This window comes from Tasmannia lanceolata, unplaced genomic scaffold, assembly GCF_043159265.1.
Source record: "Tasmannia lanceolata isolate RefF3 unplaced genomic scaffold, GAP_Taslan_0.1 ptg000003l, whole genome shotgun sequence".
NCBI classification, from domain to species: Eukaryota; Viridiplantae; Streptophyta; class Magnoliopsida; order Canellales; family Winteraceae; genus Tasmannia; species Tasmannia lanceolata.
Window position 1 is genome coordinate 59,775,058 of NW_027518680.1, and position 25,830 is coordinate 59,800,887.

At 38.8% G+C, this 25,830-nt stretch overlaps 1 protein-coding gene across 6 annotated transcripts; it reads left to right on the top strand.

The window, feature by feature from the left end:
* The first annotated feature begins 459 nt into the window (after positions 1 to 459).
* LOC143857354 (actin binding protein) lies at positions 460 to 22,731 on the top strand. 6 transcript variants are annotated; one of them, XM_077367796.1, is made up of 19 exons: positions 466 to 1,121; positions 2,749 to 3,437; positions 3,522 to 3,743; positions 3,824 to 5,525; positions 5,613 to 6,246; positions 6,564 to 6,696; positions 8,625 to 8,696; positions 8,902 to 9,000; positions 9,162 to 9,203; positions 11,143 to 11,223; positions 11,327 to 11,377; positions 11,460 to 11,541; positions 14,629 to 14,723; positions 15,967 to 16,038; positions 16,126 to 16,242; positions 21,055 to 21,123; positions 21,255 to 21,321; positions 21,886 to 22,212; positions 22,381 to 22,731. In XM_077367796.1, exons 1-18 carry the CDS (start codon positions 1,049 to 1,051, stop codon positions 22,035 to 22,037), a joined length of 4,452 nt encoding a protein of 1,483 aa, XP_077223911.1. In that variant the 5' UTR covers positions 466 to 1,048; the 3' UTR covers positions 22,038 to 22,212; positions 22,381 to 22,731. The 6 variants fall into 6 exon arrangements, with proteins under 6 accessions (XP_077223930.1, XP_077223919.1, XP_077223926.1 ...); XM_077367789.1 differs by having other exon boundaries at positions 3,824 to 6,246; XM_077367792.1 differs by having other exon boundaries at positions 3,824 to 6,246; positions 22,384 to 22,731.
* Positions 22,732 to 25,830: the final 3,099 nt, after the last annotated feature.

Here is a 25,830-nt window from a genome sequence, read left to right on the forward strand (position 1 = left end):
TAAAAATTTAAAAAGACTAATAACAAATGCACTCCCCTGTAGGATAATTCGCACCCTAGTAACGTCCAAAAGTGTTAGAGTCAGCCACATATCCTCCTTTAACGGGGGTGCGAATTATCCTAACAGGGGTGCTAATTTATCATCGCCCTTTAAAAAACGAAACTGAAGGGAACATGGCAATTACGTTACCGGCGCACGATAGTCTCAACCCCAGCTTGAAAAAACTTCCTAACGATTCCTCCGCATTCGAACAACCGGCAAAAACACTGTTGGAATCAGGATCGAGACGCGATACACGAGGGTTCGAACCTCACGCTTTTAATGTAAAGGTTAATGATAAATCCGCACCCCCTATTAGATAATTCACCCCCTTACGCACCTTACAAGCGACGCGAATTATACTACAGTGGGTGCGAATTTATCATCACCCTAATCAAACGCCCAAACAGAGAAAGAACAGCGTGCCCCTCTCTCTCTCTGACAAAAACTCAGCCTTTTTCTCTCCCTACAAAAACTCTGCTTCTCTCTCCACGTACGCATTCCTCAGTAAAAAGAAACCCTCTTTCCCATTTCTGGCCACGTGTAATCTCTTGTCTAAACCCTTCTCTTTTTCAGTCCACTTCGTCTCCAAGAGAAAGAGATGATTTTTCCATCTCTCTTCTCAAATTCCTCCATTTCCACCAAACCCTAACCATTAAAACCTTCTCAATTTCTACTTTCTTAGATCTTTCTACTCCAATTCCTCTTGATCCGAATCCTTTTTTTAGCGATCTGTTCTTCTCCTTTTAGTTCATTGAATTATGTTTTTCCATCTCTCTTTTCGAATTCCTGCAATTCAACCAAACCCTAAGCATTCTTCTCTCTCTTTTCCTCACCAAAACCTTCTCAATTTGTACTTAATAAGATCTTTCTAGTCTAATTCGTCTTGATCTGATCCTTTTTTTAGCGATCTGTTCTTCTCCTTTGAGTTCATTGAATTTTCGATGATTTGATCTCGGTCGTTGGATTTTCGGTTTGGATCCGATCGGAGGACCGGCAGCGCCACCAGATGGCGCTGTTCAGACGGTTGTTTCATCGGAAGCCTCCCGATCGGCTTTTGGAGATCTCCGAGAGAGTCTACGGTACTCATTTTTCTTCTTTTTTTTTTATTGTGTTTTGATCTTTAGATCTGGAAATTTTGTGATTTTGCGTGGTTTATGTTCGGTTCTTGATGAAATGCTGGCGGAAATTGCAATTCTTTGTGAAAATTTTGTGAATTTGCATGGATCATGTTCGGTTCTTGATGGAATGCTGACAGAAAAAATGAATTTTTTTGTGAAATTTTGTGAATTTGCATGGATTATGGTCGGTTCTTGATGGAATGCTGGCGGAAATTGCAATTCTTTTTGAAATTTTTTGAATTTGCATGGATCATATTCGGTTCTTGATCGAATCCTGGCAGAAAAATTGAATTTTTGTTGTTGTGACTTTTCTGTTTTTAGGTTTTTGCTCTCATTTTGATTTTGTGTGCGCTGTTGGTAGAGTGGATTTCGGTGTTGTTTCTAAGAATAGCCATTCCAGTGAGATTATACTGTTATCTTTCCTTTCTTTTTTGTTCTTTTTTAATTTCTTGGAATTTTATATGCTTGAGGAATTTGCTGGATTCTGTTTGGTTTTTCATGATTTGTGAAATGTAACTGCATTTTTATTAATTTTGCTGTTTTGCATGCAAAATTTTTGAAAGTTTTTATGTTAGCAGTGAGGAGAAGTTGAAAGGTTGTAAAATTGAAGATTTTTTTCTCTCTCAGTTCTTGAGTGAATTTTAGAGAAATGATAAGCGAATTGAATGCCCTTTAATCTTTCATAAGATAATCAAAATGTAGGTACGATCGTCTTCTTTTTCTTGCAGGGTTTTTGATGTTTTGTTCTTATAGTTTCTGAAGATTTTTATTATTGGTTAGAGGTGAGCAGAAATATTATGAAATTGAGTTAATTTCTGGAGAGAATTGAAAAGTCGTGATGAATTGAAGGTTTATTATCATTCCAAAAAAAAAGTTGAAGGTTTCTATCAGTTTCTTTTGAAAATTTTAGATTTTTATGTTTTCTGTGCAAAAGTTGTTGAACTCAATTTTTGGAATCTTATATGCGTGAGGAATCTGGAGATTTTTTTTTCGTTTTTAAACTTCAGGGGTGTTCTTATCCTTTTTAGAAATCGAGGCATCTGGTAACACTGTCAGGGTGTCTTAATCATAGGAGAAAATCTGGTTCCAACCCTGATAGAAGATTAACCACTACATTTCCAAACCTTTATCTAAATTTTCATTGTTTCCCACCATGAACAGAAACAGACAATTAAGGCATGTCTATTTTGGCTGTATTCATTTTTCCCTTTAATTCATGAGTAATTGCCACCTATAGAGTTTAGGAGTCAGGCATTTGTCTTTCCTGTCCCATTATTTGCTTCTTTAGCTGGTTTAGTTTCATATAAACTTTCATTGAAGAACTGTGATTCTTATTAGTCACCTTTGTAGCAAAAAAACTGCCAGCATTATTTGACAATATTTTTTATAATCTGAGAGGGTGTATTCTTTTCCCCTTTTTTTTTTAATTTTTTTTATATTTTTGCTGGAATGAGCCGCGATATTTCATGATGTCATCTTCTCCTTAAAGCTTTACAGGACCTTTTGTTTTGAGGTTCACACGATGGTATTAGAAATCTTTGCTGTTCTGATTGCAAACCTTTGCTTGTTTGTGCTATCCACTTTGCAGTATTCGACTGTTGCTTCTCCACGGATGTTTTAGAGGAAGATGAATTTAAGGTTTACCTGGCGAGCATAGTTGCACAGTTGCAAGACCATTTCCCTGATGCTTCTTTCATGGTATTTAACTTTAGAGAGGGAGAAAGGAGGAGCCAAATTACAGATATATTGTCACAGTATGACATGACTGTTATGGACTACCCTCGGCAATATGAGGGGTGTCCTTTGCTCCCTCTGGAGATGATCCACCACTTCTTGAGGTCAAGTGAGAGCTGGTTATCATTGGAAGGCCAACACAATGTATTGCTAATGCACTGTGAGAGAGGTGGGTGGCCTGTTCTGGCTTTTATGCTTGCCGGTCTTCTCTTATACAGGAAACAGTACACTTTGGAACAGAAGACTCTAGAAATGGTGTATAAACAAGCTCCTAGGGAACTTCTCCACCTCCTGTCTCCTTTGAATCCACAGCCTTCTCAGTTGAGATATCTCCAATATATCAACAAAAGAATTGGTGGCTCAGATGCCCCTTTGACTTTGGATTCTCTCATTCTTAGAGTTCTTCCCACGTATGATGGGGAGGGGGGTTGCAGGCCAATAGTTCGTGTTTATGGTCAGGACCCTTTATTGGTTACCAACAGGAGTTCCAAGGTTCTATTTTCGACACCAAAGACAAAGAAACATGTCCGACTCTACAAACAGGTAATGCTAAAAATTCCAATGAGTGAAACTTGAAAGGTGATATGCACTGATCTTACAAACTGTCCAATTAAACTGTAACTGCAGGCGGATTGTCAACTAGTGAAAATTGATATACATTGCCGTGTTCAAGGGGATGTGGTCCTTGAGTGCATTCATGTGGATGAAGATTTGAAACGTGAGGAGATGATGTTCAGGGTCATGTTCAACACAGCTTTTGTTCGGTCAAATATTTTGATACTCAATCGTGATGAAGTCGATTCTTTGTGGAATGCTAAAGACCACTTCCCAAAGGACTTCAAAGCAGAGGTAGGTGATAGTTTATCTTCCATGGGAGTGTCTTTCTTGAAATGATGTGAGTTGAATGCATATATTCGTCTCTGAATCAGGTACTTTTTTCCAACTCTGATGCTATTGGGTCTAATATCACCACAGAAGTGGTAGCTGATGATGGTGACACAATGGAAGGTGCTCTAACAGAGGAATTTTTTGAGGTGGATGAGATATTTAGCAACACAGATTGGCAGGACATAAAGGTGGATTCCGATCTCGAAACAGTTGAAAGCACAACTACAGATGAAATGAATCACAAACTAGAAGCCGTGCCTGCAACTGATGGCATGCATTCCGACACAGTTGAGAAAACAACTGAAGATGAAGTGAATCACAAACTAGAAGCCGTGGCTTCGACTGATGGCGTGCATCCCGATGCAGTTGAGAAAACAACTAAAGAAGAAGTGAATCACAAACTAGAAGTTGTGGCCTCAACCGATGGCATGCATCCCAACACAGTTGAGAAAACAACTAAAGACGAAGCGAATCACAAACTAGAAGCCGTGGCTGCAACTGATGGCGTGCATCTCGACACACTTGAGAAAACAACTAAAGATGAAGTGAATCACAAACTAGAAGCCGTGGCTGCAACTGATGGCATGCATCCCGACACAGTTGAAAGCACAACTAACGATGCAGCGAATCACAAACTAGAAACCGCGACTGTAACTGATGGCATGAATCTCCACAAAGTTGAAAAAACAACTAAAGATGAATTTAACCACAAACTAGAAGCTGCAACTGCAACTGATGGCATGCAATTGACGTTCGAAGCCAGTGAGATTAAACATTGTACAGGCAACATTGTTACTCAGAAGAGGATAGAGTCCAAGTTTCCGCATCAAAAAGTGGGGCCTGATGTTCATAGACAGAAACCTGAGAAATTATTGCCCCCCGTACCAAAGAAACAACCAACTTCAAATGTAAAGCCAGCCTCAGATTCAGTTTTAACCAAACAAAAGGTTAAACATCAAGAGCCTCAAGGCACCCAGGCAACGAAACCGACAAAACCAAAGACTGTATCTCGGTGGATACCTCCAAACAAAGGCTCTTATGTTAATTCTATGCATGTATCAAGTCACCCTCCAACAAGATATAATAGTGCCCCAGCAGCTTTAGCCATTGCTGCACTTTCACAAAATAGTGATGAAGGTGAGACTCCAGAAGCATCGCCTGTTGATGCAGATCCTGGCTTTCCTCTCATACCAACACCACCACTTTCTCCCTCCCAAGCAGTGCTCCCTCGTCCTTCACCATCATTGCTGCCACCACAAGTAGTATCCTCCCCTCCCCCTTCTCCGTCTCCACCTCTGCCTCCGCCACCACGTCCTCCTTCCCTTCAATCAGACTCGGGCATTATATTGTCTTATGTCCCATTGAGTAGCATACCACATCCGTTCCTTCAACCTCCTCCCCCTCCCCCTCCCCCTCCTATGAGGATAGGATCAATAATTCAGTCCCCTCCTCCTCCGATGAGGATAGGATCAATACTTCAGTCCCCTCCTCCTCCTCCTCCTCCTACGAGGATAGGGTCAATACTTCAGTCCCCCCCTCCCCCTCCACCTATCGTTCGAAATACAGTTGGATCAACTGCCCCTCCTCCACCCCCTCCACCTCTCCCCCGCATGGGAGGAACACCTCAAGGTCCTCCCCCACCACCTCCACCTCCACCTCCATTGAAGGCAGGGGCTTCTTTGGGAAGCCTCATCCCAGCGGCACCTCCGCCACCCCCTCCTCCTCCTATGCGCGGAGTTCCACCTCCATTGAAGGCAGGGGCTTCTTTGGGAAGCCTCATCCCAGCGGCACCTCCGCCACCCCCTCCTCCTCCCATGCGCGGAGTTCCACCTCCACCTCCTCCTCCCATGCGTGGAGCTCCTCCTCCACCGCCACCTCCTATGCTTGGAGCTCCTCCTCCTCCACATATGTATGGAGTTCCACCTCCACCGCCACATCCTTTGCGTGGAGCTCCACCACCACCACCACCACCACCACCACGACCTATGTATGGAGCTCCTCCTCCACCGCCACCTCCTTTGCGTGGAGCTCCTCCTCCACCTCCTTTGCGTGGAGCTCCACCTCCACCGCCACCTCCTATGGGTCGAGCTCCACCTCCACCGCCACCTCCTTTGCGTGGAGCTCCACCTCCTCCACCACCTCCTATGGGTGGAGCTCCACCTCCTCCACCACCTCCTGGAGGACGTATGCCTGTTCCACCAGCCCCACCTAGGGCTCCAGGTGCAGTACCTCCGCCTCCTCCCATTGGTGCTAAAGGAACAGATGCAATGAGAGGGTTATCTTCAAATTCTTTGATTGGTGGAAGAGGACGCGGGCTTCCACGCCCGGCAGGTTCAGGTTACCAAGGCTTGTCTGGTTCAGCACCTCGGAGATCATCATTAAAGCCACTACATTGGGTGAAGGTAACGAGAGCTGTACAAGGAAGCTTATGGGCAGAATTACAAAAATTCGATGAACCTCCCAGGTATCATACCTATAGTTTAAGAATATACTTTTATGGTTAATGATATCATTCCCTAGCATGAACATTCTTTCCCAGAAGCCCCAAGCTCCATGTTATGTGGCATTCTCTGTGTTAGTATTGCTTTTAGTGCATTCTGGCATATGGTTAATAGTCAGAAATCTCAGTCAATCTGACCAAGGACAATTGCGACGACTCATGTTTTATGGCTTCTGAGTTGCTATCAATGATGCCATTTTTGGGTTTCTATTATTTGCTCTTACCTTCTACAATATGATTCTCATATTTGTTCTTGATGTTCCTCATTGTTTGCATGTTAGTGCTTCAGAATTCGACGTGTCAGAACTTGAAAGTCTCTTCTCTGCCATAGTTCCAAAGTTGAATGATAGCTCAGAAGGTAAATCTGGAGGGCGTCGCAAGTCTGTTGGATCAAAAGCTGATAAAGTCCACCTGGTAACTGATTCAAATGAATACAGTATCACTGGAAATTTCACTTCTCTTACTATGTAACTTATTGTCAGATGCAATGTTGCTACTTTCTTTTAAGCATTTCTTGCTGTAATTAGATGCATTCCTTGTGATTCATCTTCATTGAATCCAGACAGTATGTATCAGGTGGATTTAAAATAACATGTACCAAATTATTCATCTGCTTGACTGCACCCAATAACAATGAACCAATGTACTCACAATTAGTTGGATGCATCAAAAGTTTTTTTTTTTTTTTTTTTTGAATGGTATGCATCAAAAGTATTTTATTCATCTCTATGCTTCAATAACCTATTTATTTGCTGAGTTAAGTGATTTACATTTGCTGAGTGAAGTATAGATACTAGCTGTCCCTATAGTAGGATCCCTACTGAGATGCTAAGTACAAGAGCAAAATATGAAAAACCTACAAAAAGCGCTGTTATATTTATGTCTTGAATACTATCCCATTTATTTTCCTATGGCCTCGCTCAATTACAATATGGACCCAAAGGTCACATGTACGTAATGCCAGCTGCCCCACGGAATAGGGGTATTTTTGTACTATGAAAATCGTGTAGTTTCTGTGGTTGGTAATACTTTTGTAATGGGATTGGTGTTGGGATATTATATAAGGTCTAGTGTAGATCACTTGATGTACCTTTGTACATGGTGGAATCTCTTTGATCGCCTTCGCTCGTGGATGTAGTCAGAGAATGTGACAAACCATATAAATCTCTATTATTCTCGATCTGTGTGATGGATCAGTATGATGTACTTTGGACATAGTGGAAAATCTTAGATCGCCTCCGCCTTTTGATGTAGTCAGAACGTGACGAACCATTTAATTCTTGTGTTCTCAATCTGCGAGTTTGTTTGATTTTACGTCATTTGTTTTTACATCAAACTCTAGATTGATGTTTTCACAACAAGTGCAACACAAAGCATAACACAATGCTTATTGAGGAAACTTGCAGCACACCTGATTCGATTTATATCAAATATTAGAGAGGGAGGGGGCTTGAGGATTAGTCAGGCCTTGATACTTTATAGTGTGATGTAGCATCTGTTTCAACTTATAAATTGATTATTGGGGGGGGGGGGGGGGGGGGGGGCGGCGCTTGAGGATTAGTCAAACCTTGATACTTTATAGTGTGACGTAGCATCTGTTTCAACTTATGCTTTTGCTGGGTTACATTTGATTTATAGGGCTTCAAAAGTCAAAATATGGAATGTTTGGTTGATGCATCCACTTCCTTTTATGGATAACCAGCGTTTAAAAGCTATTACTCAGACAAGAACTTTCTGTACATAAAGCCAAGTTGGCTCGGACAAGTCAATGATTGACACAGTGAGTTTTATTCACTCGGGTGATCCAATGATTGAATGGAGAAGTTTTTAAGCAGTGGGAAAACGCAAGCTTTTTTATTGTTTGTGATTTTTTCCTTTTAACCAGAATGTAGACGTTGCTTCTACTTTAGGATGTTTAATTTGTGGTATTTTCTTTTAACCAAAAAGTACATATTGATAAATGAATGCATTGTCAGAAAAAAGGATCTGGGAATTTTATTATTTCTTATTTTTCCAGTTTTCATTTGCTCATTTAAATGGTCCTTTGTCAGTTGGTTCGAAATTCTTATATGGAGTGTCTTCTGTTAACCATTAGAAAAACTCCGGATTTTATTTTTGGCATGCTGGCAACTGTAGAAATATTGATGGACCTGATTCCTTGTTGCGATGATATCTTATGCTTGTTAATTTTTACGCAAAAGGTCATCAAAGGATATAGAATTTGTCATATTATATTTACCTTTGGTTCTAGGTACAATTGATTTGACTTGCAACATTCTAACCTTTTTCTTATATTAACTCATCTTTCACTAATGGATATTCATTCATATCAATCTTTGCAGATTGAACTAAGAAGGGCAAATAATGTTGAAATTATGCTCACAAAAGTAAAGATGCCACTTTCTGATATGATGGTAAGTTAGCACTGATGGGAAGTTTATGCATTTCTTCTTTTGATTCCAGACAGTATATTTTTCTCCCCCTTTTTTTCTAGTCCATGCAAGTATATTTTTTTCATATTTAATACTACAAATTACCATTTTGGCATACTAATTCATCTATTTTAACTTTTTTATTGAGGTTGACATTGTTGGCTGACAATTTAGATGTTCTCAATAGGGTGCAGCACTTGCGTTGGATGATTCAATTTTAGATGTTGACCAGGTGGAAAATCTCATAAAGTTTTGTCCTACAAAAGAGGAGATGGAGCTTCTCAAGGTTGACTCACCTAACTCTTGACATTCCTTTCCATTTTGCTCGCTCTCTCTCTCTCTCTCTCTCTCTCTCTCTCTCTCTCTCTCTCTGCTGTGCTTCAAATCTTTGAGCAAATGTGCTCTTTTCTTATTTGTTTTTGTCTTGTGTTTAATCTGTTTCTTTAGGGCTACAATGGTGACATAGAAAAGCTGGGAAAATGTGAACAGGTTTGTATAGTCTACCTTCATGACTAGATTATTTTATTTGGTCTTTGAAATGCATGAATGATATCCCTAAAATTAGGTATAAATGAATTCTTGGATAAAAAAATTCCCATTTCTCATGGGACAAACGATGCATAACTAGAAGCGAGAGATCCTCTAACTTTCGGCTATGTAAAAGTCAAACGATGCATAACTAGAAGCGAGAGATCCTCTAACTTTCGGCTATGTAAAAGTCACTCTAATCTAGCCGATCTAGCGTTTGAACAAACTTTCAAAAACAGAACCAGATATAACTCTTAAATCTTAGATATAGGTTAGCCACGATAATCCACCGTAATGTTACTCCAATTTGACTGTGGATCTTGAAATCAAGTCAATCACAAAGTTTGATGGTTGAGATTAACTTAATCATACCGTTGGATTTAATATCAGATTCATTCAATATAACACTCAAGATGATTATATCAAAAATCCAATAATCCACAGGAGCTTTAGAAATTGAAATCACAAGAAATGGAAGAGTTCTTCAAATTCGAACAATTAGAAGAAAGAGCAAAGATGTAGATATTACCTCAAGAGATTGAAAGAAGAGAAGGAATTGAACTCTAGGGCATCTCACTACTAGATATGATGTCTTTACACCAATAGGAGATTCTGAAATCACTTCAAGATTGATTGGAGAGGAGAGGCTCTTCCAAGTTTGCACAAACATGTTTTTTCATTCATAAATACAAGATGTACAAAATGATGGACCTAAGGCCTACGTTGATAGATTCACAAAAGGATGACTATAGTGTTTCACTCACTTAAACTAATACAAGTAGGCCCTCAAAGCACAAAACACTAGATTCTAAAGAGTCCCCTCATGGGATAGCTCACAAACACCCAAAAATCACATGGTGCCTTTTTTGTTCTAATTCACTCAACTAAAGTGAATTTAACAAAACATCACACAACTACCCCTTGTAATTTAAAACTGTGAAACAACCAATTACCCCAAAAGCTTAAGCTGTTAGAGTTGGTGTTATTTAATTATTTATACTTCATCACCCCCCTCACGTGTGGCCCCTCTTTTTTTGGGTTGGCCGTACATGTGGCATGTGTGGCCCCTCTTTTGGGTTGGCCATACACGTGGATTTTTAATATCGGGTTGTTGGGTTTTGAACCCAGGATCTGCCGTGAGGCAATAGCTCTGATACCATATGAAACAACCAATTACTTCAAAAGCTTAAGCTGTTAGAGGTGGTGTTATATAATCATTTATACTTCAACAAAAACATTATAATTCACTCCCTATTTAACTTTCCAACTCCCATACAGGGTTCATCACTTCATTGAAACAAGAAACCAAACCTTGGGGTTGATTTTTTTAACCTTGGGTGTCATGGAAAGGACTATTTTTTCCTTCTTGCGGCTGTAGTTGTAGACTTTAAGTTGATCTCTATCAATAAAATCTATAAGTATTTGAAAATGTAGGGCTTAAACTGGCTTGCTTGACCTCAAAATCGGGAGCATGGGCTGATTATGTGACTTGTAAGATTCATGAGCATATGTCTATGAAGTTTGACGAATAAAGGCAATGTAGGCACATTAGAAGAACTTGTTAGGCTATGGCTCATCCAAATTATTGAATTGGTCAAAAGTGATGACTTTTTTTACATGTCTGGTTTTGACTAGATTCTTCTTTGGGCTTGAGTGGTTCTGATTAAAAAAGTTCCAGGATAATCGTCTGGGTATTATGGTGGGACCGAAGAAAATTTTTCCCTTTATATGCCTGGTTTTATCAAAATTGTAGCCCAGTCCCTTATATTAAGTTCTATATGGATTTTGTTTTTTAGGCACCTGTTATATTACCTTTTGCAAAAATGCCTCTTTGTTTTCCTTATAGTTATGAATAAATCAATTCATAAATCATTTTGGTAAAATAATTCTGGCATTGCAGTTCTTTCTGGAGTTGATGAAGGTTCCTCGTGTTGAATCTAAATTAAGAGTATTTTCTTTCAAGATTCAATTTAGCTCCCAGGTTGGACGATATCTATATAACTCTTATGAATTTAGAAAGTTCTTAGAATAACATTTCATAAGTTAGCATCTCACATTGGTTCTTTATTATTTGATTTTTGCAGATTTCAGATTTTAGAAAGAGTTTAAATATCATAAATTCTGCATCTGAAGAGGTATTTTTGGGAGTTTTCTTCATAAATTCGCATTTAATTTTTATTTTGTTATATCCATCAGTCTAATCTTTGTAATTAACAGATTCGAAACTCTATCAAGCTGAAGGAAATTATGAAGAAAATTCTTTTTCTTGGGAATACGTTAAACCAGGGAACCGCGAGGGGTAAGCAACTGATAAACTATTCTTAAGTTTTCACTTGTTATGTTGGGACACCTGGAATGCTTTGGCTTCCATCTTCCTCTGTTTTAATGGAAAGTATCTATATTCGTTATGTGACTTTATTATTCTGTGGATATTGCAAGGTTTAAGGAATGACAGACCTGGAATCTCACTTTACAGGAGGCTCCTGTTTTTCCTTCAACATAGGAATACCTAGATTCTGTATCTTAATCCCCTATCAAATAGCAGTTTCTGATCAAAGAAATAAAATACAGAAATAGAGAAAGAAAAAGTTTGGCAATAAGCCATTCAAAAAACAAAGTTTGACAATAAGGTTATCAGTGGCTGTTGAGTTTGGCATTAGCATTTATTAGATATGTTTATCTTTCAAAATTTTTTTTTATTAGATATGCTAAGAATTCAATATATCTTCATCTTCATAGTGCTGGGTATCAAGCGAGTGACCTTATTCATTTTATTGCATTGATCTTGGAACGAGTGATCATAATTCCAACATTAGTTTGTAAAAAGATGGAGTTGAAATGGTTGAATGGAATGTAAGATCATGTCAAGAGATTGTGAGCATCATAGTGAGTAAATCAAGCAGTCAGCAACAGTATCATAAGTTAGAGCACCCGAAATGAATTTTAACAGGTTGCATGACAGTACTAAACAAATATCATCTGCATACCAGGGAAAGAACCTTATGTCTCTTCCTAATTTATTCCAGAAACTGATCAGTTTTGTTGTGTTTAGTAGCTCATACACAAAAGACAGAAATTGCTTCTACTAAATCCAAGTTGATATGGACAACTGGACACAAGCAAAAACCTCCTATTCAACACAAACCATACCGAGGGATGACACAGCAAAGGACAGTACAGAGTATCACCCATTAATTGCCAATTGCCTATATATCGTACCCAAGAAAAAATGAGCCTTTTTTATTATTTTGGTAAAACCTCCTATTCAACATGCTTTACCATATTGATGGAATGGCACATCAAACGTTAATACAGTGCATCACCTATTAATTGCCTATATATCGTACCCAAGAAAAAATGAACCTTTTTTTATTTATTTTTGGGTTTGTTTATTATATTATTTTTTATAGCCTTATAACTTTGTATCGCTAAGAGCCTGAGATAACAAGGAACAAAACACTTCTTGGGTCCCTCATATATTTTGGCTTCCTGTGACATGCTTCAAACCCCCCTTGGCCCAACTGGCTATGGGCTGGAACCCTGGTGGTGGCTGAAGCAAGGGCCCGGCGTGTGCATGTGAGAGACAACAAAGAATCAGATAGCTCATAGGTGCCCCCTTAGGGAGCCTTGGGTGCGGACTGTGGGTTATATAGAGGGATGCTCTAGTTTCTTTGGTCGAGGAAGGGGGCCAAAGACAATGTAAGTTGGGTTGGGTTGGGTTCCCACTTGCATTCCGTGTTCGGACCAATGCTTGAGGCTATACTATGTGGACACCTCAGCACCGCAATATGTTTTGTGGGTCGGCCAATCATCAGGAAATCCATGAGTTTGTGTCGTGGTGGCTTCAGTCACCCTCGTGAGACGAAAGTCTTGCGGAATAGTCCATGATGCGTGCTTGTGTCTTGGAATAGTCAACTCATATTGCCTCGTTCCTTAGCAGGGCTTTGGATTGGTTCATGGCATAGGCCTATTCCTTGAATGGACAGATAGTGAGACTTGGTGGATTTGTGTGTGGCACGAACATGCCTGACACTTGACTGGCCTTTTACAAGGCTATTAGGCCTTGTGTTTTGGATACTCATGATGCAGGCTGATCATGAGAAGTACTCCAAGTTATGGGGTTGCCTCTACACCTTAGAGGTTGGCTTCTTGTGACATGCTTCAACCCCCTAGGCCCAACTGCATATATGGTGGAACCTTGGTGGTGGTTGAAGAGTCATATGAGGACCTGTCATGTGCCTGTGAGGCACAACGGAGAATCAAACAGCTCATAGGTGCCCTAAGTGAGCTTTGGGTTCAGGCTGTAGGTTATCTAGAGGGATGATCCAGTTTCTTTGGTTGAAGAAGTGGGCCAAAGACGGTGCAAGTTGTGTTGGGTTCCCGCTTACAATGCACGTTCAGACGGGTGCTTGAGGCTATGCTATGTGAATGCCTCAGTGTCATGATTCATCTTGTGGGTAGGCCAATTATCAGGCCTTCCATGAGTTTGTGCCGTAGTGGCTTTGGCCACCTTCGCGAGACGAAAGTCTTGCGGAATAGTCCATGGTGCATTCTTGTGCCTTAGATGACCGAACCTTCGGGTTTGGCAGATAGGGACGTGATCAAGTCATATTGCCTGGTTCCTTAACGGAGCTTCGGTCTTGCAGATCGGTTTAATGGTATTGGCCTATGCCGGAAACAGATGGGTCATGAGACTCGGCGGTTTGTGTGTGACACGAACAGGCATCACACTTGGCTGGCCTTGTGCAGGGCTAGTAAGCCTTGTGTTTTGGATAGTGTGATGCAGGCTGATCATGAGAAGTGGGCTTAAAATGGTTCACTACAAGAGCAAGCTATGTAGCTCGGGTGGGCTCGATTGGCTTGGAGATCATGAGCATATGTGAAATGACAAGAGGCGTGTAGGGCTTTCAGTGCAAGGCACTGAAGAAGGCTGGCCTTATCATAAAAGTATGTTAGGGTGCCACACGTATTTGTCTGGTGGAAAAAGTCAAGGCCCATGACACTTGAGTTGCGTATGTGTTTGCTTTTACCCCTTTTGGGTGCCTTTTCTTTTGCCCTTCTTGACTGTCTTTTTCCCTATTGTGTACTGTAGTTGTCTTGCCTTGGGTTGCATATGCCTTTGCTTTTACCCTTGTTGGCTGCCTTTTCTATTTTCAGCAATCTTTATGGATAGATTTTACTGGATCAATTAGTTTCGAATTCCTATATAATTCATGTCACTGCTGCCTATATGACACCTTTGATGCCCCCAAAGATGAAATGTAAAAGTGGCTGTAGTAATTGACAATTCTTTATGTCTTGCAACTTTCATGTATCGATGGTAAGTGAATTATCTTGTTTTGTTCTTTCTTGTCAGGTCTTATTAACTAGAATTCAATTTGTACAGGTTCTGCCATAGGATTCAAGTTGGACAGCCTTCTAAAACTGGCTGATACACGTGCTTCTAATAGTAAGATGACACTCATGCATTATCTTTGTAAGGTGCGAATTGTTCATCTCCTTTTACTGCTTATCCAATTGAAACTTTTACTGTTCTTGTGCTGATATTAGATTTCTTATCTTGAAGGCAGCTTCTGCTACTATTGCTGATTTGATTAGAAGAAGCTAAAACTGAATCCTGTTCCAATAAACACTGAATACTCACACACACATGTGTGTGTGTGTGTGTCTATATATATATATATATATATATATATATATATAAGAATGATTTGTCAAGATTTTCTCACAGAATAGGTGCTCCTTGAACATGATTATGTTTGATTGGTATACACTATACAATAGATAATAATTGTGATGCAATGTTATATTGTAACAATCCCCAAATGGATTTTGTGATTCCCTCAACTGGGATTTTTCATGTCAATAATATTGCAGAAGTAGCCATGATGTATAAAATTGAAGAGTAATTGCATGAAGAAGATAACAATATTAAAATAACTTATATTTAGAAAGAAAATGATAGTTAGTAATATCACACATGTTTTCTTTCTTTCCTTCCCTTTTTGTTGGTGGTTAGGTAAGATGGGATTGAACCCAGAAACTTGTATTTGCAAGTAGGTAATTACTAAACTACCACAAATGAAATGTGCAGACTTGCACCTTTAACTCTTAACAATTTATACAATTTCCTATCTTATCCCTTTAATCACATTAGTTTTTTCTTAGTTTGTTTTTAATAATAAATAAGAAAGAACATAGGAGCATATTGGTTGGTTGAGTCTCAAAATTGTGCACTTAGATTTTTTAGTTAAGAATACTGACTTTTATTTATAATCTTGATGCATTTGATATAAGTATGGATTTACTTGTATAGCCACTAGGACAAATCCTCCTTTGCCGCTTCCGTGCACCTTTATATTCTTTGTAGTTGAAAAAAGTTCCGTTGTTACTGCTAAAAAAGAGTTTTTCTGGGTAGTTCTCAATACTATTATAGGCGTAAAACTAAAATACCAAATTGATTAATAGGTCATGAGTTTTTGTTTGAGAAATGTTGTGGATTGTACTTTCTAAGAAAACAAATGCTTGCTTGATTTGCTTATACGAAATTAGGCAGCCTTGTTTTGCCTCACTTGAACAGGCAATCCTGCAATGGAATCTAATTATTCTTTCATTTACAGGTTCCTTGTTTATGTCTCGACATGTTTTTATTTCCTCAGAACCTAACATGTGGGTGCATTATTTATATTGTTTTATCTAAATATAGGATTTTTATGAGCCTCAGGTCCTTGCCTCTAAGTCGCCACAACTTCTAGATTTTTACAAGGACCTTATTAGCTTGGAAGCTGCCTCAAAGGTTCTTTTCCTTTTAGCTACCCTAGCTGTTAAGCTCAACAATTGTAATTAGCTTATTGTCTTATCATGGAATTTTATTGTAATGCAGATACAGTTGAAGTCTATAGCAGAAGAAATGCAAGCCATAATCAAAGGGTTAGAGAAAGTTGAGCAGGAGAAGGCTGCATCTGAAAATGATGGCCCTGTATCAGAAGTTTTCCGCAAGGTATTGTCAGTTCTTTTAGTTCATTTACCCCCATAATTGTACACTTCCATTTAGTAAAGAAACTCAGATGGTTGGCATGATTTCATTGAATTATGCAATCAGCACATTGCTGTATCTACTTTCATTTTAGTAGGTCTGGTGAACCACTTTATGATTTTTAATGCACGTGTATGTATATAGTGGGTAGAGACAAGGTTTTAAATTTCAGTTTCGGTCGTCACGGAAACGGAAACATTTCGGTTTCTTTTCTTTTTTTTTGAAAATAAAACATTTCGGTTTCGGTGGAAATCTTGTAAAATCATGGAAACATATGTAAACGTATGCAAATGTTGAAATTTTTTAATCTTTTAAAAAACATGGGAAAATGATGCAATTTAAGATGCAACTTTGAGAAATGCTAGAATAAGCACGAATACATACTTGGAAACCATCACATAAGCAACAAAACCATAACCATCGATAATGGCTTAATCACATTGAACACCTAGCTTAGTTGTAAATTCTGTTCCGGTGGCCATTCTGTTTTGGCCACCGAAACGGAATTCGGGTGAGATTTTGGTCATTCCGGTGCATTCCGGTTGAAACTTTTCGGTCACACAAATCCCTTTCTCGAAATTTCGGTGGGATTTCTGTCATTCCGGTGCATTCCAACAGCCATAAAATGGTCATAAACGGTCATAAAATGAGGGTAAAAGGGTCAAAAAGCAATCTCAACGGCTATAATGGCATTGTCGAATTTTTTTCAAAAAATTTGTGCATTTTCAGTCGATTCTGGGCGAAACAGGGCATTCTGTCGGAATGGACCGAAATGACCGGAAGGGGCCGGAATTTCGCTGGAACGGAAAATATGCCCAAACCGTTCCGAATTCTAAGCCGGAACCGAAATTCCTGTCCATTCCTGCCGGAACAGAACGGAATTGATAACTAAGACACCTAGTGACATTTGTTTTCGCGCATGTCTAGAACAATAAAGTCAAGAAAGAAGTTGATGCAGATTGTAGGCCAAATAAGAGGCATATTTGCCCATTAGGATATATTTCCATGTTATTTAGTTTCTAGGATTTTATTTTCCATGTTATTTAATTTCTAGGGCTTTTATTTATTTTCATGGAATTTTATTTCCATTGCTTATAAATAGGCCTTATGTGGTAGAGATTTTAAGTTTTGATGATTAATTGAATTGATTGAGAATTTCTCCTCTAGATTTCTTCTTCTTCCTCGTTCCCCTCTTTCTCCCCTATTCTTTCTCTTCTCTTTTCCCCTATTCTTCTTTTATTCTTCTCATTCTCTTCTCTTCTTCTTCTTCTCTTTTCTCCTCTTTCTTCTATTTCCCTTCCCGGTCCTACATCAAATTTGGTACCAGAGCAAAAGAGCCAGAGAGTCGAATGATTGATGAGGTATTACCTATGAAGCACGGGTACAGGTACGACACGACACGGGTATGTGGGTACGTGATTTGCCAAAAAAACCGGGTGCGGGTACGTTCGGTTACGCCGAATATAATAATATATTTAAATATTTTATTATATATTTATAAAAATTAAAAATAATAATTGCAGAGCAATCAAATAACAATAACATCATCAAAATGGAAAATTCTAATATTACTCTTCATTTCATAAGTGATTAAGTTCCATATTTCATAACATGAGGCATCAATACATCATTCATTAGAAAAAAAAGTCTGTCGCCAATGTGTTGACCAGTGCCTGACAAGATAAATAATTTTTAGAGACCAAATTATGAGATTTTTTTTGCCGGACTTTTGGGATTTAATAATGTTTGGACACGATAGATTTTATGAATTTTAAAATTTTGAAAAATACCCCACCGTTTGGAAGTTAAGAAAGTTAAAATTTTGACCTGACCCTTTTTCTTTGAATTTTGTACTAGAACAGGAGAGTTGACTTTTTTTCCTTTTAGATTTGGGTCTTGAAACTATTTTTAATAAATCCAAATGGGGGGGGGGGGGTTATTCCGTTATTTACATGTAAATGGACATTTACTTAAATGGTTTACATGTAAATACCGAGTACAGGAAAGGAGAGAGAAGTACAGGAGAGGAAAGAGAAGCAGTAGGAAGAAGCAGGATGTGTCGGGTACGCGTGAGTGCGCACCCGACACGCACCCAACAACCAAAATTAGTTTTTTTTTTCTTTTTAAAGGGGTACGTACCCAAGACGTACCCGGGGCGTACCCGGACGTACCCGCACCCCATACGTGTCGGGTAGGGTGCGGGAGCCCCGGGAGAGTACCCGTGCTTCCTAGGGTATTACTAGAGCATGGAGAGCTTGAGCAGTGCACTCAGGATATCTCTTTCACATCAGGACAGGAGCATAACGACAATGTTGTGTCTGTCATGGATATTCCGATAGCCGATTTTAGCACACCGGTTCTGCATCACTTTGCCACCTCCACTATTGATGATTGATGATTATACCGTTCTATTCAGAAACATCAATCTCCCATTCCTCAACTTCATGAACCCTAAAACCCATCCCCTTCAATTCATGAACCTTAATACCCGTTCCCCTAAATTTGTGATCCCCACCCCATGTCAATTGTGGGTTGTAAGACGAGGACTAAGATCTAATTTTTTAGTTCTCTTTGTTGCCTCTGCTATTGATGATTATACCGTTCTATTCAAAAACATCAATCTCCCATTTCACAACTTCATGAGCCCTAAATCCCATCCCCTTCAATTCATGAACCCTAATTCCCATTCCCCTCAATTCTTGAGCCCCAACCCCCTTTGAAACCCCATATCTAAGTTTTGTACCATAGATTTACCCCATAGAATCCTAGATCTCAATATTCGTGTCCTAAATCTACACCATAGAACCCTCGATCTACACTTTAACATTCTTGATCTACACCATAGAACCATTTATCTTTCCTTTAATTGGCTCAGCCTGGCAATCACTCAGTAAGTATTTGAACTTGCCCAAAATTAGGAAGGTGGGCCCTTTTTTTTGTGTGAATAAGCTGGGATTGAACCTACTGCCTCATGGTTGCCACGCAACGCACCTTCCAAAAGAGAAACGAGCTCAAGCATGGAAGGCTAATTATTAAATATAGGAACAACATCAAACATGCAAAACAAATGGCATAACAAGTTCTATTAGAAGAGAACCACCAAAGTCAAGATTTCGAAATCCAACGAATCCTAAATTTGTACAAAAAAAAAACACGATTCTAGGTCCATTTCCATATTAAGTGAACATGGTAACCATTGGTATAGAGCACATGGATTAGTCATGATGGTATCTACATCGGATTCTTAATGTGTATGTAATGCAGTGCTGTCCTAGATTTAACCAAATGAGATATTGATTCCTAAGAATACCTATTTAACTCTGATAGCTATGGTATTGATTCTTATCATTACCAAAGCCATGAAATCTTGGAAAAGATTTGATTTTATGCTTGTATGCCTAAGTTTGAATATCTGCATTTGATCGAGATGAATGAGTGCTTAAGTTTGAACATCTGAATTTGATCAAGATGAAACAACTGTCTTTGTTTAGGTGCAGTTAAGGTTTCACCTAAAATTCATATCCCTTGACCTTTCAGTTTAGAGAAATCCTAGTGATGCAGCCGCATCTTTTGTTAAAGATGACGATCTTATCCCATATGTTCAGCCAAAGAGAGTTATACGGAAGCCTTCATATCTGAAAGATTTCTTTTCTTAGTGTTTTACAAATTCTGTTTTTATTTGAAGTTTAGAAGTAGTGCTTTCTTAACAGTTAGGATTCTTTCCTATTCTTTATTTAATACTTAGAATTCTTTCCTATTCTTTTTAGGGGTTTTGATTTGTGGGAATCTATACCTTTATAAGGGAGAAGTGGCTGAGATATGGAGATTTTTTATATAGGAGATTTTATGAACAATAAATTTGTTTCCTTCTCTTCTCAGGTGATGGTTTTGTAAAAACCAGATACCGAGTTGCATGAAAGTATATTGATTCCGGGGTTTTAACTTGCTATCTTCTTCTTTCCTTCGCTGCGCTAGCTGGCAACTTAAGTTGGACAAGAAATGCATATTTAGAATAAATGAATAATAGATGATAGAAGCTTTGTAGAACAGTGTCATGTGTCATGTTGTCTGGATGGGATCTAGCCCATGTTTGGATTGCAAGAAAAATATTTCTGCCAGAAGTTATTTTCTTGGGAAATTTTTTTCTTTTCATGATTTAGATGGAAATGATATGATTAAGGTTAATTTAGAGGGTATCATCATAAATTGAAGGTTCCTCTTAAGTTAAAATTTAATAGGGTTGATTGAAGTCAATCCTTATTTTTGTGTGTAAAAAGTAGGAAATTTTAGAAAAAACTTCCTTTCCAAACTTTTCCAGGAAATTCTTGCAATCCAAAGGGGGGCAAAAGGACATCCAAATTACTTATGTACAACGTACATTCATTTCTTGTGTGGGCAAGATCCCGTACTTGAATAAATGTTGCATACAAGAGGTATATAATGCTTTTTTTGAATGGCAAGGTATATAAATGCTTTTGATATAGCTTTTCTGGTCCAACCTTGTATCTATAAACACCACTGTCTTCTTATTTCTTAGCTATTGGTCTTTTTTTAAAGATGGGCTTCCTGATATATGCCATCTGCAACCTGAGACTCCACTTGTACTTCTTTTCCTCTAAACTGAAAACCAATCTAATGCTTCCTCATGAGTAAATGATTCAAACATTGTTGTTTCATATCTTGAGTATATTCGCTAGTTAGAAATTTTTCCAAATTTTAGTGTGCATTTGTTGATTGTTTGATCTACCATCCTAACTAGATGTCTTTGTTGTTTAGACACTGAAGGATTTCATTATCACTGCTGGGGCTGAAGTTAAATCCTTAACATCACTGTATTCTGGAGTGGTATACCCCGCCGACTTTCATGACTGAAATTAAATCATCTTGTTTCTCTTTTCATTTTAATCCTAAAACTAAAATGTTTATGGTCCCAGTCCATCTGATGGCTCTCTTTATCGTATTGGAGTGCTGGACAGGGTAGAAACGCAGATCAACTTGCCCTTTATTTCGGGGAAGACCCTGCCCGTTTTCCATTTGAACAAGGTATTTCATAGATATTGAACTGCTTCTATTTATGCATGGAATAAGCTGCTACTTGTTTGATTTAAAGTTCACACTAGGCCATGTTTGGCTACCTTGAAAAAATATTCCATGGAATATTTTGTTGGTATTTCTTACACTCTCTCCCTCTCCCTCTCCCTCTCCTAGTCTCCTTCCTTCTCCGTCCCTCTCATCCAGTTGGGCCCACAAATATTGCATGTAATAAATCTTCATATTTGCCAAGCATGCCCTAGTGTTTGTTTATTTTTGTTAAGAAATTTACTATTCTATACTTTGAACAGACTGAAATTTCCAAGAGGATGGTTTACAACCTTTTGTTAAAATAGACATATACCATTTATTTTTACGGAAAAAGGTAAAAAATGAGAAGGAAAAATCTTGCTTGGGTCTTTTTTTCAGGAGAAATAAACTATCAACTTCCAGAAATAGATTGTATTGAGAATGCATTTCAAATCCCCACAACATGAAATTATCAACCGCTATTCATTGCACCCTTGTAGAGCCTCCTAACAGAAATCCCTCACTGATTTTTACATAACATTGCAGTTGTTGCAACTCTCTTGAATTTTGTGCGAATGTTCCGTCAAGCGCACGAGGAGAATTGCAGGCAAGCCGAGCTCGAGAGAAAGAAAGCCCAGAAAGAGGCTGAAAAGGAGATGGCAAAACCCTCTAACCCAACAAGGAAAAATATCAAATAAACATTCCAATTCATCATTTGTAACCTGAATCAATTTTCCTTACGCCATGGATCCAATTTCTCCCATACGGGTGGTCAGAGCAAAGCAAACACACGGGGACTCGACACACCACTAATACTAACCACGGCCACTTCATACAGCTTTCCAAAGCTCCTTTTTCAGGGATCATGCGACGGTAAACTTTCCATCATAATCTCGGATTATTTATTCTAATCTTTAGTTTGTTTAGCTTATTTCAATTGTTCATACTTTTAGTTTGTTTAGTTGATCTGAATTGTTTGTTCAGGAATGAAATTACTTTTAGTTTGTTTGTTGATTTGAATTGTTTGTCACCTTTCTTCAGCAGGTGTTTTTTTTGAGACGAAAAGCAGATCCTGCCGGGCCGGTGCAACGCTCGGATTGTATATTCTATTCTAACCTTGGACAGACCTAACCCATAATTCAATTCTTTTTTTGTAACATAAGATTGTTTTTGTTTTGTTTCCATTGAGGTTTCTACAGGGGTAGATCATAAGCTGTTGTAAATTTGAGAAATGAAGAAGAAGAAGAAGAAGGAAAGCAATGTATTGTATATCATCACCAGTATAACATGCTAGATTGGTTAGAAAGAGAACTCTCTTCTCCTACTAATGAAGGGTTTTGAGGGGGACTGGATTAAAAATTACTTGTTTTTCCATCCTCACCCCCTTCTCAAGTACCCATGTTCTTTCTTATGTTAAAATCTCTCCAATGCCCATTCAAAAAATAAATAAATCTCTCCAATGCAACCTGGGCTTCTTTAATTTTTATATTTATTTCTCTGTGCAATACAATCCAGGAAGGGAAAAGACAAAAGAGTAGAACTTGAAATTCTTTGCTGGAAAGCAGTCCCTAAAAATGCTGTTTTCCTGCTACTTTTTCTGACGTATTTTGGTTGGGTACCTCACACTTTGAGACTGGGTGCCCTAGAAAATATTTTCCCTCCGAAACTCGGTAGAATGCCCATGAGTACCTTGCACTTTCAGATGTAAAATGAGCGTAAAATTTTCGGGAGGTTTAAAGGGAGGTTGGGTGAGGTTTACCCTCCTTAGCCCGAGGCTTGGGTTGGGTTAGGGCTGAGGTTTTGAGTCATGCGGGTTGGGTTAGGCTTGGCCTCAACCAGACCCAACCCAGCATGGGTTTGGGGTTTTCAGTTCTAGGTTGGGGTTGTTGAACTTTTAAGTTTATTGGGGCCATGTGTCCCCTTGCATTATTATGGTTTTTGGAAACAAGCTTTGTACATGAGGCTTTGGGTTTAGATAACACTTGTGGCACGTGAAATGCATTTTAGGGTTAGGGTTAGGGTTAGGGTTAGGGTTACAGGTGGAAAGTCGTGGAGAGAAAGAGAGAGGACATGGGAATGCGTGGCCTAATGTTAGACCTTGGGAGGGGGACAGATAGGGATCCAATGAAATTAATGCTGAGAGGAGAGAGATACTGACACAGGTAGCAAAAGACAGAGAGTAATACAAAGGTTGGCATTAGTTTTGTAACATCACCTGCATCAAGTCCAACCACTGACATGAAAATGCCAAAAAGGCAGCCCCTTCTAGGGTAAAACCCTAAGTAGCCCTAGTATTTAAACCATGCCTCTCCTTTCTCAACAATTTTTAAATAGCATGGAATACTTCTAGATTTCAATGATAAGGGACTTGATTTTGATTTATATTAAAGTTCTAACAAGTTTCCTAATCTAAAATGGCATAAGATTACAACATGTAATGATCCAAACTTCCTTCACAGTAATAAGGTTTTATTTTCAATAGAAGTGTGTTTCAACTTTCAATAGAAATGGCATTATGGCTCCAACTCGGGACGGGTAGGGTTGTGGCTCCGGACCCAAAACCTCAATCCTAACCTGACCCAACCAAAGCGTCGGGTCAAGAAGGGTCAACCCTAATGCAACCCACCTTTAAATTTCTTAAAATTAAATTGGGTTGGCTTTTCTCAACCCAACTCGAGGAAATGACAACCCAACCAGAGCCGAAATAGGTTTAAAACCGTCAGGTTCGGGTTGAGCCAGATCCAAGTTGCACCCTTATTAAACATGTTGCCTTAACAAAGAATGGGTCTTTGATTGTGATAGGACTAGATTCTTATAAACCTCAATCACATTCCTCTATGATGTAAATTAACACAGATTTGTTTAAAGATTGTCTTGTTCTCTAGTGGGGCCTTTGATTGAATCCCTTCTTCAGCCAAAAAAACATGACATGATCTAGCTATGTAGATAATGGACCATGAAAAAGCAAAGATGCCATCCGAGCAGTGGGACCCATCTCTACAACTTCCTTTTACATTATCAATGGATTAAACTCTTTGGTGGTCCATTTCTCAAATAAAATAATACTTATGCCTATGCTTTTTAGCTTTTGACCACGAGAAGGAGAGCGAGAGGGAGGTTGGTAATTCTCACATAAAATAATGGGGTGTTTGCAAAAGAAGTCTTCTAATTTGCTTTATTTGCAAAAACAGTCTTCTATTTTAACAATTTGCAAATAGAGTCATCACATTTGAGTGAATTTTGCAAATCCAGTCGTGCCATAAGATTTTGACCGAAATACCTGAGGTAGATTTTTTTACTTGTAAAAGGACCAAAATGTCCCTAGTGATGATCGTTGAATCGTGGGTTCGATGGACTCAACTCAAACCCATGCATCGGGTCGAACCCACCATTTTACCTCATGTGTTTGATGTGGTAGGTCCCACAATGTCCACCCACGCCTATACATAGGTGTGGCCCACTATTTTATACCTCATGTTTTGATGGGAGCATTGCAGGTATTTTGGTCTTTTTAAAGGCAATTTTTGTTTATTCAAATGTGTATGGACATTTCGGTCTCTGTAAGTGTGCAAGTAAAAAAAATTCTAGTATGGGTAGTTTGGTCATAAAATTATGGTATGACCGGATTTGCAAAATTCACTCAAATTGTCAAAACTAAGGACACATCTGGCTGTGTGGAATTTGTTTTCATGATAAATCGGCCATCTTCAAGTGTGAAGACCCTGAAAATCAAGAAATAAGATTCCAGAAACGACCATCTCCATGATGAGAAGTTGACAAAAATCAAAACAACTTCTCATCAAGGAGACAACCGTTTTTGGGATTTGGTTTCCTGATTTCCAGGGTCTTCGGGAAAGATGCATGATTTATCATGAAAACAAATTCCTGGCAGCCAAACGGGGCCTGCTCTGTTTGGTTGCTTGTTTTGGGGGGATTGTAGGAGTTTCAAATGCATGAGATCTTCCTGAGATCTCTCCAAAGCATGTTTAGTTGTCATTTACACCTTTAACCACTAGACATCATTATTGGTTTTTATCCTAGGTGACACCTACGTGGCGGAGATGTTTCCCCCCATAATCTTCTCCCCTTTTTTCACCAAAATGAAAAAATTTGTTGGGAGAATTAGGAGAAATTCTTGTCTTATTCTTTCTCTCTCTTTTACCTATATTTTGATAATGACACCCTACATCTTCCGCTAATTTCCTCGCGAAACCAAACACTACTCGCAAATCTCCCTCATAATATTCTCCCAATCTTCCATTCTTGTTTAATTCTCTTTGAGTTATTTTCTCTTATTCTCCCAGTCATCTGCATGCAATCAAACAGAGCATATAAGGACTCTTTTTGCAAATAAAGCAAATTAGAGGACTTCATTTGCGAAAAAAAAAAAAAAAAAACCCATAAAGTAATTCTAGAGAGAGAGAGAGAGAGAGAGAGAGACAGATGTTACAAAAAGGGGTTACTGGTTGGTAATTACAATCATGAAAAAGG

What these genes read in the sequence shown, in the direction of transcription:
- LOC143857354 (XM_077367789.1), top strand. Translation starts at nt 1,049, where the DNA reads ATGGCGCTGTTCAGACGGTTGTTTCATCGGAAGCCTCCCGATCGGCTT. An exon ending in GATCTCCGAGAGAGTCTACG is followed by an intron (nt 1,122 to 2,748) that starts GTACTCATTTTT and finishes TCCACTTTGCAG; the next exon opens with TATTCGACTGTTGCTTCTCC. An exon ending in AAACCAGGGAACCGCGAGGG is followed by an intron (nt 11,542 to 14,628) that starts GTAAGCAACTGA and finishes CAATTTGTACAG; the next exon opens with GTTCTGCCATAGGATTCAAG.